The 13083-nt window shown below is 41.8% G+C and overlaps 1 protein-coding gene across 14 annotated transcripts in view; it reads right to left on the bottom strand.

Moving 5' to 3' along the window:
- Window positions 1-13083, bottom strand: part of rims2a (regulating synaptic membrane exocytosis 2a) — a 157004-nt gene that overhangs the window by 28557 nt on the left and 115364 nt on the right. For 10 of the 14 annotated variants that reach the window (XM_080307861.1, XM_080307860.1, XM_080307862.1 and 7 more), the window contains 3 exons: window positions 8901-9001; window positions 4764-4930; window positions 3975-4202 (listed from right to left, as the gene is read on the bottom strand). The exons of 1 other annotated variant lie outside the window; for it this stretch is intronic. In XM_080307861.1, coding sequence (XP_080163987.1) covers window positions 3975-4202; window positions 4764-4930; window positions 8901-9001 — 496 coding nt within the window. The remainder of the gene's footprint in view (window positions 1-3974; window positions 4203-4763; window positions 4931-8900; window positions 9002-13083) is intronic. 3 more of the 14 variants (XM_080307865.1, XM_080307866.1, XM_080307873.1) reach the window with 1 other exon arrangement.

The raw sequence follows: 13083 nt of genomic DNA, 5'->3' as shown, positions 1-13083 counted from the left end.
TGTCAAATTTCTTTTGTGTTTTTTTTGCAGAGGTTGCAGTGAGCAGAATGGAAGTGATTCATTAAAGTCTGGATCTCATATTTATCTTAAGCTGTAACTTGGATACGACAGTCTCATTCAGAGCAGAGATTTTCGCTTCTGTCTTCAAAGGACTAAAAACACACACGGCTATCATGATGCTCGTATGCCAAGCCTGTTTAATGTGTAGCAGATGTGTATTTACACTGTGACCTCAATACATAGGAGATGACTCATAAATAGATGTAGCTGGTGGCCATGTTTCTGCTAAATCACACTGCTTTACTACTTTCACACACACAGATAAGGAGAGCAGCGAATGCATCTTTTGTAACTTGAAGCACATCGCGTGTCACTTGCTGACTCCTCAAATCATCTCGATACATGTGATTGACTGTTTTCAGTATTCTGACTTCAAATCTGGAGGCTCTCATAGAAAAGCTTTTTTACCTATAGATATTCTCTGCTTGATTACGGTTCAAGTTCTGAGATTTGTGGCTTCAATGCCCAGTGGCACAATTGACTATGCAGTGGCATGAATAACAGATATGCTAAATGTTCTATCTCATACATGCTCTATCTCACAGATCCTAAGATTATTAGCATGCAGCAATTTTGTTTTTTCTATTGTGTGCAGCTGCAAAAATCATGACTCAGTGAGCAAACCTGAATGAACAAAACGACGCGGAGTGTTTGATTTTTTATCTCTCAAAAAGCAGAATATTGCATTACTCACAACTAGGTGGAATATCAGTTTATACTGTAGCTGTCATGAAGGAACAAGGGTTGATCACACAGATGAGAGTTGCCAGCATTTTTTAAAGTAGGACCAAATGAGCTCACTTTCAGTCAAGATGAAACACGTTGCAACTGCAGCATTGTAGCTTAAATCAAATCTCTGGGACGCGTGTGCTCAAGTCGGCTTTTTTCAAATCTCATTTGTACGTTTCCGGTGAATTCACTGAAAGTGATTACCCCGTGGTCATCAGTATGAGGTTTGTGATGTGACACATAAAAACAGGGAAATATCGAGGAGTAGCTGGAGACAAGGAGGAGGTCTGAGTCGACAAGTTGCACGTGCAAAACATGACTGCAGGGGAGCAAGTGAAGAACACGGACTGATAAAATACTGATGCAGCATCCCAACACAGCACAGCACATACAATAAAGCGATATACACAGCAACTTCAGAGCAAACCGATGGATGAGTGGGCAAAGCGTTAGGACTTCCTAATCTTCTGTTTGCACTGTATAATCCACGATCCACTGTGTAAGTACAATTTACTTACACTTCAGTGGATCTGCTCCTGTTTCTGCATGTGCATTTAGCCTCCTACGCGCATGTGCAGAGTGCACCTTCTCAATCAGACGGTGCACACTAGTGTAGAGTTAATCACGCGTGAGAGGGTGTAGCTTTTATCTTAATGTGTTTTCTGTTAAGACCGAGGGGCAGAACTAATATTGGTGAGAAGCGCTTGCTTGGATCCTGCTGTGAATGTGATTTGATGGTAAAGACATCTTATCAGGAGTGCAAGCTAAGCTTCTTTCTGTTGGCCTTCCAAATAAATTTTGCTCTTGAATTTGCTCTTGACACAATTTTCAGACCTGCTAGTCCAGCACAGTGCAAAAATGAAACCACAGTCTCTTGTGGTTTACCAGGAAATAGTGTCATGTTAAATATAGTCTTAACATGTTAGAAGCCAAGCTTCTAATATGCCAAGGCAAGAAGCCAAGGCTCACTAAACATTTAGACATGAAGGTCCACTCAGAAAAACAACAGCTTTTATGATGTGTAGTAAAATATCAACAGCTCACCTAACCTCTGATTTAAATAAGTCTTCGACTTTATATTTACTGTACATCTCTATGCACACTTTGTGTGAATGTGACTATTATTATTATTATTATTATCATCATCACTTGTATGTACAGTTATACGTTTAATACAGGGAGGCACTTTGTTGAACCTCTTAGCAAATCAAAAATTGATGTTTACGAGGGTCTTGCAGTACACCTTGTGGTAATGCTGGATTTACAGTACTGCATTAAATTTGTGCCATAACCTGGTGCTCACTTTCTCATAAATGTCTCATAAATATTGATCAGCAAAAGGCTGATACCTATGTGAAACATAAGGCAACAGGCTGTGATTGTATCTAGCACACTAATAATCCTAATAGTATTTTTCCATAGTAAACATGCAGTTTTTCTTGTTTTCATTGCTCTTTTTCATTGGTTCGAAGGTCTTCTCTACTTCCTGCATGTCGATAAAAGTAACTGTTGTTTAAAAGCATGAAACATGAAGAGCTCAGTTTTCCTCGTGGTGTCAGAGCATTGCAGGCATATGGTAAAAGCAAGCTCTGATTAAGTGCAGTACTATAAATTCAGGATAAAGGTTATTCTTTAGATAGTAACTGTAGAGTTCAGATTATCTGATGTGTGAACAGACTGCATGGACACCAACTGTTTTCATGTCACTGCAATTATACACTGCTCAAAAACGTTAAAAGGAACACTTTAAAAATACATTCGATCCCAATGGGATGTGTGCATGACTCACAACACTGGAGCGTGCACTTATTGAGATGACCACTGCTGTCCTGGGAGATCTCCCCCAAAATCTGGACCAGAGTATTACTCAGCTCGTCGACAATCTAAGGTGCAACTTGGCAGCTTGGACTGAGTAAAACATAATGTCCCAGAGGTGCTCTGTTGGATGTAGGTCAGTTGAGCATGGAGGCCAGTCAGTAGTATCAATTTCTTCATCCTCCATGAACAGTGTGCTTACTCTAATTACATGAGGCCGGGCATTGTTGTGCACCAGGAGGACCCACTGCACCAGTATAAGTTCTGACAATGTGTCCAAGAATTGCATCCTGATACCTAACGGCCGTCAGGGTGTGTGAGGCCTGTGGGTCCCTCCATGGATTATGCCTCCTCAGACCATCAAGGACCCACCACCAAATTGGTCATGCTGAACGATGTTACCCTTCCACGTCTGTCACATGGGCTCAGAATGAACCTGCTCTCATCTCTGAAAAGCACAGGGCACCAGAGGTGGAGCTGCTGATTCTGGTATTCTATGGCAAATGCCAATCAGGCTCCAGTGCTGAACAGTGAGCACAGAGGCCACTTGAGGACGTCGGGCCCTCAGGTCACCCTCATCATGTCTGTTTTTGATTGTTTGGTCAGAGACGTTCACACCAGCAGTCTCCTGGAAGTCATTTTGTAGGTCTGGCAGCACACATCCTGTTCTTACGTGCACAAAAGAGCAGATACCAGTCCTGCTGATGGGATAAGGACCTTCTACGGCCCTGTCCAGCTCTCTTAGAGTAAGTGGCTGTCTCCTGGAATCTCCTCCATGCTCTTGAGACTGTGCTGGGAGACACAAAAATCCTTCTGGCTATGTCACACATTGATGTGCCATCCTAGGGGAGTTGGACTATCTGTGCAAGCTCTGTAGGGTCCAGGTACCACCTCATGCTACCAGTAGTGACACTGACCCTTGCCAAATGCAAAACTATTGAAAAAACAGTCAGAAAAGATGAGGGAAAAACATCATTGGTCTTTACCTGGAAAACCATTCCTGTTTTTGAGGTTATGCACCTCTAATGCACCTGTTGATGATTTCAATACCATCATAGAAAAAGTTTAACACCAACCCACAAGTTGAACTGACTTGATGCTCTGATTAAAAAGTGTTCCTTTATCTTTTTTAAGCAGTGTAAAATATTAATGCTACTCTACCTTAGTATTGTTAAAGGTCAACAGAGCCACAGTTACACCATCATCAAGGTAAAGAGAGGAGGGTAGTCACCACACTCTGTCTTGCACGTCCTCATATAAATGTGCAAAAGACAGTCGTCCACTGGGATCTACGGCGGGATCTATACTACTGTTAGTAGTTTTCTTCATCATTGTTAGTCTACAGTTTGAAGCTGCTACACATGTGTTACCTGAGGTCAGTCTCTGAGATACTCCTTTGGTGCAAGTCCTCTTCTTTCTCCATCAAATCCTTCTGATGCTCTTCGCCTGCGTCTACCTTTCCCTCCCACTCCTTCCCCCCTCTCTGCACCCTTCCTTCTTTACTAGCCCCTCTGCCTTTTTCTCCTGCCTCCTCTTCCTCCCTCACTTCTCCTAACTGCTCATCCCCCTCCCGAGAATGGCTCCTCGATCGCAACTGGCTGAAGATGGAAACAGAGGCACAAAGAGCAGCACATGCAAAGCCAAAAGAAACAGAAAAAACAGAAAAAAACAAACAAAGCGTGAACAATGTCAACAACAAAAGAGAGACGAACACAGAGATGCAATGCAGCCATGATCAAAAGCAGACTGATTCTAAATCACAGAAGAACTAACGTAGACTTAAAGCAAAGCACCATGCAGAGGAGTTTGTTTTTGCTTTGATATGAGACGACACCCAAAGAGTAGAAATATGTTTAATGTTTCAGTGACTACTGCCAGATATGGACAAACTTCCCCCACAGCGTGAAGGAACAGAGTTCAACCACTTGGCTCCAGATTCTCTAAAATGGAGCCAAACTTGAACTCATCACAGGGAGAAAATGACACGCAGCGCTACAGGAGGGGCATTTTCTCCTCGGGTAACCATGTGCAAACAGTTTCAAATTTGAAAACGTCTGGACATGGTAATGAATATGGGTTTCACCGCTGAGGGGGGCGGGGTTTGTCCATTCCAGCTTGATGGTAATTTAAAGAGCGACACAAAGTTTGCATCAGCCTACCGGATCTTGCGGTTTCCTTGCGGCCTTTCTGACTGGACAGACATGTAGCTCGTGCTGCTGAACCGAGAGGCACTACTGGTTCTCGACACAGCGGACACGTCGCTTACATCACTGTCCGACGACTTGGCTGACAAGTTGTCGGAGCCCCGTGGATCTCTGCCTGAACGCTGCAAAGAGGGCAAAGAATAAGACATAAAGTATGGTGACATCAGATATCACAAGTTTGGGGTTTTTTGAGCACTCAACAATTTTAACAAGTACAAAATGTTGTTGCTAAAATAGTCCCAATGAAAACTTCAACAAGTTACCAAAGGGTAGAGATTTCTAAAATGACTTCTACGTCTTTGCCTTGTAAGGGAAAACTATTTGATCAAGACAAGCAGTATTTCAGAAATAAGCTGTTGAATGTAAATAAAAAAGAAGAAATATGCACACTATTTTTACGTTAGGCATATTAGGTGAGCGACTTTAAAGGTCAGTATTTTAATTATGTAGTGGGAAAACATTGGGCTTGCAGTTAAATACCGCAGGGGTTCATGGTTTGAGATTTGGTCTTGCCAGGTTCAGAGACTAGGAAAAGTTATAAATGACATCCACAATTTCAGCTTGACTTTCATTTTTGTGTACAAAAGGCTGGAATGGCACACGAAAGCATGTCTTCGTTTCATTCAGCTTCTGATCAGCATCCATTGTTTGTGTGTGTGTTGCAGGTTTTCACAGGCTTGTCTTGTTGATTTTAATTGACTTTTTACATTTGAGCTAATTTATGCTTTGGATCTATCTAGCATGGATATATTAGATGGTAAATGGACTGCTACTTAAATTGTGCTTTTCTAATCTAACTGAGCACCTAAAGCATTTGTTACTTGTCACCGGTAGTGTCGTGGATGAGAGAGGGAGGACCCAAACGCTGGACTCACAGGCAGGTAGGTGAAGGTGGATGTTTATTGCCGAAGGAGCGAGCAAACAGCACAGAGGGAGGAGATGGCTGGCTGACTGAATGAATGAATGAATGAATGAATGAATGAATGAATGAATGAATGAATGAATGAATGAATGGCCAAAGGACTGACTGACTGAACATACAGACGACATAGACATCAGACGTACATCATCAATGACCCGACACTGAATGGGTAGAACAGAGGGCTTAAATACACAGACTGGTGATAATGATGATAATAAGGGACCGGTGAGTACACAGCTGAACATAATGAACTAATGATAATGGGAAGAGGACTGAACATAATACACACAGACCAAGGCTAAGACAATAAAACAGGAAGTGGAACAGGCAGTAGATAAACAGTGAATGTGAACTGAAAACACTGGGTCACCGACCCAGGAACCCTGACATTACTATAGTTCTCATTCTCCCAGTCAGTGCTTTTTGTGCAAGATCTTGTCTAATATTTGCACACTTACTCACACTCTTTATAAACAAACATGATGCGTGTTTTAGAGTAACAAGTAAAATGAATTCTGGAAACTAGATTTTTGAATTGGGAACTAGGGCCAAAAAATAAAACTGTTGCAAAAGTGACAAAACTGCAGATTCTTCAATGGCCCCTTTGAAGATGTCACACAAGCAAGCTCCTATGTTAAAATGCCCAGTTTCACAGCAGAAATAAACCTAACATTGGTCCAGGCCGGGCGTCGACAATCTTCAACATCAAAAGAGCCATTTTAGCTCCTCCCAACAAACTACGAGAGAAAAAGTGCAGCACACGTGTGTAACGTGGATTAACATGTTTATTTTCTATGAGTTTCTAACTTGAATATGTCAAGCTCTGCCTGCTCTTGCATTACTGTGTTCGATTAACAATGCAGACAAAGAAATAATGCGCACATTTGTGATTACACTTGTGATAAAGTTTACAAGAAGCTGTTGATCAATCACAGTCCATACAGTGTTGCTGCCAGAGACCAAAGATGGAACATTCATCAGCAACTGTTCAATAAACTAAATTTTTTGGACATTGTTTTGAAAGATATTTGCAGGCACTTAAGTTAAGCTAGCAAACATTGGAAATATTAGAAAGTCCAATTGTTCTTGATTGCATCACAGCACACCTGGGAACCTCGCTCTGCGCCGTTGGTTTCCTTTTTGCACGCTCTTTTCTTTTTCAACAACTACCCAGTTTAAAGCTATGCCTAGCAGTGTGACAGATTTGTGTGATAACAATTGGTTGTAGGTGCAATATGGCTTGCCAACAGCCTATCCATGAAATATGTAATCCAGTTTTGCTGATTGGCTAGTATTACTGGAAGGCTTTTTTGTGTGTTACATAGAATTGTTCATAACAGGTGTTTATGTCTGTGTGATGTACCTTCCTAACCAAGCTTGTTAGCATTAGCTGACAACTTAGGACTCCAAAGAGTCATCCAAATATGGTCACTCCTGGCTCTGAAACACCCAGATGGCAACAACTAAAACGCTATTCCCCAGGCTTTAAAACGGGACTTCATAAAACAAAGATTCTTGTCATGTCTTGTCAATTGTTTACATACAGGCTAAGGCTCTCATACAAAGCAGGGTTACGGGGATTAAGTAATAAGATGGTTTATAACTTACTTCAGCATGCAAAACAAGTTGGCAAAAGTCATTCCCTGTATGCCTGCTTCTTAATGCTTGTGATGTGCAATTTTACTGCTAATTTTTTAGGGTATGATTGTCACTGGGGAAGAAGCTGAATGTCTAACTAAAAACGAGCACTTTTCAGTGGAAGACTGGGTGGAGCAAAATCAGGGTTGTGCTCTGAGAACTTGTCCCACAGAGACTGTGAACTTTCCAAAAATTAAAAACAACTTGAGGTATCATCCTTCTGATTAACTGGATGAGATCCAGAATGCATCGCAGACATACAAGCATGAGGACTTGTAGAGTGCGATCTAAAAACTGCACCCACGCTTAAAACAGTCAAAAGTGGCACAAGAAGATGATCTTAAACAGGCGATCGGCCAAATTTCAATCAGGTAATGTGTTTGTTTTCCATTTTTGAAGACTTGTGATCTCCTGTAATTGTACTCTTAATACTTCATGTACATTTTACTAAAAAAATTAATGAATAATATTCTGATTTAGACATACAAAGTTTTGCATGAGTACTTAACCATAAGTGGCAGGAAGACAGTTACCATATACTGTTTAATCCAGTGACAGTCAACTGGCTCACAAAGTCGGATTCTACTCAACTAACTTTATACACAGGCTTTCCTGGAAGCTGAACTGGGCTGGGATGATCTTGGCACAGACTTAGTCCAAGCACATTTGTGAACGTGGATGTGTATATAATATCTTGTTACGTTTTGGTTGGCTGTTTACTGTAACTAAATCTGGACGGAGTGTTACAGTAACTGCCTTTATTAGCATTGTTTTTGTCAATGGGAAGATATTGCTCAACATACAAGGACTGGGGAATAATTTCAGCAGCTTTTTATAGACTCCAAATGCCATAGTTTTCATAGCATTGTCTTAAAAGGAAAGCAGACAGAGGGGCTTCATCTGCTAGGTCTCAGACCAGACCGCAGTGAGACAGCAGGCTCTGGCCGAGCTCTCTAAACATGTTCAGGACTTCTCCAGAACAGAGTAGTAAACAGTGGACTTTACACACAATTCCTTGAAATTGCAAAGTGATGTATTGAAGTATTTGGCCTAAATGACAAGGAGAAAAATGTAGTTTCCCACATAGAGATAACTCTAGGTGGCTTTAGATTGTTGTCGTTTTAGATTTGTGTGCAATGATTTTGAGATATCTTATCGTTCCATTTACTTTTTCTGGGTTAACAATGGACACTGCTGAGAAACTGTTGGGAAGGATTAATAAAATGTATCCTGTGGCGCTGTGGATGCATGTCGCTTTTTAAAGTCAAAGCTTTGAATAAAGACGTGTATAATATATATCTGTGACTCAGATGAGCTGATTAGAAGAACAGCTGTATCCAGCTCTGTGTTTTCCAGCCTTTGAGTCTTTACCAGCTGCACTTTGTTTTGATATGTTTTGTGACCATATCTGTGCATGATGCAAACATCAGTGAGCATGCATTTTGGAACTTTGTGAACAGTGTTTGTGTAGGAACATCGTTTTCTGGAGTGTTGAAGCATAAATTAAGCAGACCTGGGCGTGTTTTCTTTACCTTGTGGTAGTCCTGCTCCAGTCTTGAGTCAGAACCAGCTCCCTGCTTGTACTTGTTCATCTTTAGTTTCATCTGTCTGGTCCTCTCCTCCATGTCCATACCTGAGCACAGAGACAGATGCGAGTCAGCTGGGAGCTGGTGGACTGTGAGGAGAGCCTCAAGGAGGGGCATACTGTTATGGTGAGAGAGGCTTCTGTTGAGCTATGAGCCATGAGCTATGACGGGACAGATCTAATGGGAAAAGCTGAATGGTTGGCTGTTTTTAACAAACACAAACCCGTAAACATATGCTGCATAGAATAATAAACTAATTTTTGAAATCAATAAGTCCCACAAAAAATGCTGCTTTTTAGTCAGTCACTAATATTCAAATATTTTTATCTGACCTCAGTAAAACACATTTGAATGCTAAGCCAAATTACTCCAGTACTACTACAGCACTAAATGTAACAATACTAGTGATGCATTTTTTAAAAAAACTCTAGATGAAAGGAAATGATTAAACAACAAATTGAAATCCCTAAACGATCACATTAATTGGCCGAAGCATCCCTCTCGATTAAAACTGACAGGCATTTTAGTCCTTTTATAATTGCATAAAATCATCCGGTTTACCCATCTTATCACCTCCCAATTTCAGTTTAAGCTCTGCAAATGTGATTCTTACATTCGCAACCATGCACAGGCCTCTGTTGAAGTACAAATACCAATAAGAATAGGAACTGTGTACATTTTACAAACCTAAAAATGACAAAATAAGCTACAAACAGTTTCTACAGTAACCGTTTCTTTTCTGCAAAAATGTTCACCACATGGTGACTTTCCTGCTTTTTCCTGCATTTCCATTTTCCTGCTTACTCTTTGTCTCTACTTTTGTGTCATATGACCGCAGTGACAGAGTGAAGATGAATGCACACGTACAGGCGCCATGCTCACATGCCTTCATGTACACACTCGCACACAAAGAGAAACGAAAAAGCAAAGAAAAAGAGTAAAATAAAGGAATACAAGCTCAGAGCAAATGAATGACTGCATGAGTGAAGCGAAAGGAGTTGACGCATCACGCAGTTAGTAAACTACATGTGATTTCGCATCTCTCCCGGAGTATTTTGTTAACTAATAGTATTTAATTTAACTTTGTTAAATGATTGTAACTGAGCTGCTTTTGAAATTCCAGTGCAGTCAGAAAGTCGTTTTTTGTGATCGCTTCGTTTCAGTGGTCGTGATAAATATGAGGTTAAAATTGAACAACTTTGAGTTCATGTTCTTTTATACCAACACGTTCTCATCCCAACTTGTAACATAGAAACACATGTGACAAATCGCCAGTGTGTTACGCGTTTGGAGGCACGAGAGCCGTTTGGAATGAATCTATACATGTAAATGTGTTTTACGTTCTGATCATGAATCACTTTGGAAAACACTATCTGATAGTGTTAAGGTTATGGTTATGGTTAGGGTGTAACACGGCTGGAGCGTGTGTTACCGCCGCGAGTGGCATTCTATTGGGTTCAATTGAGAATCCGGAGCATCTCATAAGGACGCGGAAGGGTACCTTTCGTTACTATGAGACGCCTCGGGACATGACAAATCGTCTGTATGTTATGCGTTGGCAATGACAATGCTCTGTTTATCCAATTTTTATTGGACAGACAAGATTGGACAGTTCATCACAATAAATTGTGTTAGATCCTAGAAGACTGATGGCTTTTTCATGCTTGAAGCTGGAGAAACGAGGCAGTTAGCTTAGCTTATCATAAAAACATTTAACCTCGTGTGGTCTAGACATAAAAAGCTGAACGACCAGGACCTCAGAGGCTAGCTGCTTAACAAATTGTACCTTTTGTTTTGGACTGCAAAGAGACCACATTTTAAGTGACTCGGTGACTGTGCATGAATGTGTGCGGCAATCATTGTTTCATTTCAAAGCAAATCTGTGGAACAAGATCATGAAAACCATACTCACTAAAGTGAGTAAAATTTTTGACTGCACTGCATTAGCAGCGTTTAGGAACTCTAAGTCATTCAAAACCACACGAATCATCAAATTTCACTTGAAATAGGCCAAAAAGAAATCAATTTAGGGAAAAAGTAGCAAATCTATGTCTACAAAGAGAGTAATCAAAAGAATAAATCTGCTGTCATATGCTCACAGTAAGTTGTTTTTTTTTTTTATCTTGGTAGAAAATGACAGTGTCTCACGTGCTGCAAAGAAACCACACTGGTGTGATCGTGATCATGCTTTAGTGAATGACAAGCCCACACAGTCTGTGTGCAGAAAAAATAAAGCAGCAGAAATGGTATGGAAGCCAGAAGCATCATCTACACAACAACGAAGAGAGCAACGCCGCAAGAAATTGGAGTCAAGCCAAACGGGAAAATAAAAGACGACTGAGATGAGGGGAGGCGGGTTTGAGGAGGGGGAGGGCAAGCCAGGAAGACGTACAGAGAGAATCACAGCAGAGGAAGGAGAAGAGGGAGCTGAGACAGAAAAGAAGGAAGGTGCAGAAGAAGAAGGGACAGACCTGAGTTCGTCCAACTTGGTGAGTCCGTGTCTTCTGGGATCACATCACACAATGGACAGACACAGACAGAGGAGAGGAAGATGGATGTGAGAGGATGCACGAAGGGTAAGGGGGAGGGCGAAGGAGGAGAGGAAGGATGGCTGGGAGGGCGACGCCATCACCAAAGGTCTCGGGTTTGGAGGGTCAGAGTAGACAGGAAGGAGTCGGAGGGGAGGGAGGGGGACACGACACAACAATACAACACGACAATGACAAAAACAACAAGCACAGAACACACAAACAAAATCATAGAGTACACCAAGAACACACAAACTCCACCATGGGGACAGTGAGAAGTCAAAATAGAGCAAAAAGGGTGCGAGGCCGGGGGAGGCTGAGGTAGAGAGGCCAAGAGTTTAGTTATTAGAAGTCAGAGAGAGAGGGAAGGGGAAAGGTTCTGTGCTTTAAAGGGGAAAAAAGAGCTGAAACAGGAAAGAGATGTTAATGTACCAAACCAGATAGAAACTTGAGACCTCTCTGCAGGCAGGTGAGGAAAGGAGGAAGAGGAGGAGAGAGGGGAGGGGGAGGAGGTATATAAGGAGAAGTGGATGTCACTTGAACCTGCATGGGGCAACTGTGGGGAAACAGCCTGGAAAAGTAACATGAACGGAAAAAAAAGAGGAAAAAAAAAAAAGAAAAACTGAAAGCACAGAGCAGCGAGCACACAAAAGAGAGACGGCTACCTCACACAGTTTCACCAAGAGAACGTTCAAACTGACAAAAAATAGAGACATCACCTGGGTAGAGTGCGAGAGGTTTAAATACACGAAAGTGTACGCTTGGGCGCGCGCACACACACACACACACACACACACACATGAGCATCAGCCACAAGATCTCTCTGAAAAGTCACACAATACCAACATTCGACTGCCTGCTGCCAGGCATCTCTGTTGATTCCGATAGATTCACATTGTATTCATACGCATATTTCACTTGTCTCTGTATTATTCATGTTCTTCCTTTCTTCCGCTCGGGCCCCCGAAATATTCTGTTTAACTCCAGAGATGAAGTGTGCTTCTGTTTCCTCTGCGGCTACCAAGACACTTTCACACGTTTTGATCTCGCGTCGAGACAGCTGCTCATTGACTGACCCGACCTCAGTTCACAGGTTTAACATCGGGGTCCGGTTTGTTACCAACCTTCTCTCTTAGAGTCATGCTGACCCCTTTTTTTTTTCTCCTGTTCTGTTCTCCAGCCCTCCCATCTGATCTCTATCCCAGGGGCTGAACCTGACAAATCAACAGTAACGACCAGGAGAGCCTTCATTGTCCTACACCCCCCCCCTCCCATACACACACACATACAGAGAATTTGCATTTAGCTCAATTAGCACTCACTTAGCTTGAATAATATGGTGTCACATGAATTAAAAGACAATGTGAGGCGTCTGCCTAGCTAGCTTTCATGAACGTAATAGCAGTGTGGTTTAGCTTCGTCAGTCATTCCAGGAAACACACAGAAAATATGCAGAGTTGGAGAGAAATGAGAAATGGATGGAGTGAGAAAGTGAGAGAGACTGACTGAAGACCAGGCTAGCTGTAGGTTCATCACAGATTGGCCTGTGGGAAGCAGAGGCTTTGAAGACATGCCTCTCTGCATCCTGCAGACGCACTGAG

The sequence above is a fragment of the Astatotilapia calliptera genome, chromosome 11 (assembly GCF_964374335.1).
Source record: "Astatotilapia calliptera chromosome 11, fAstCal68.1, whole genome shotgun sequence".
Taxonomy (NCBI): Eukaryota; Metazoa; Chordata; class Actinopteri; order Cichliformes; family Cichlidae; genus Astatotilapia; species Astatotilapia calliptera.
Note: the sequence above shows the minus strand (reverse complement) of the source record. Positions and strands in the feature narration are given on the sequence as shown.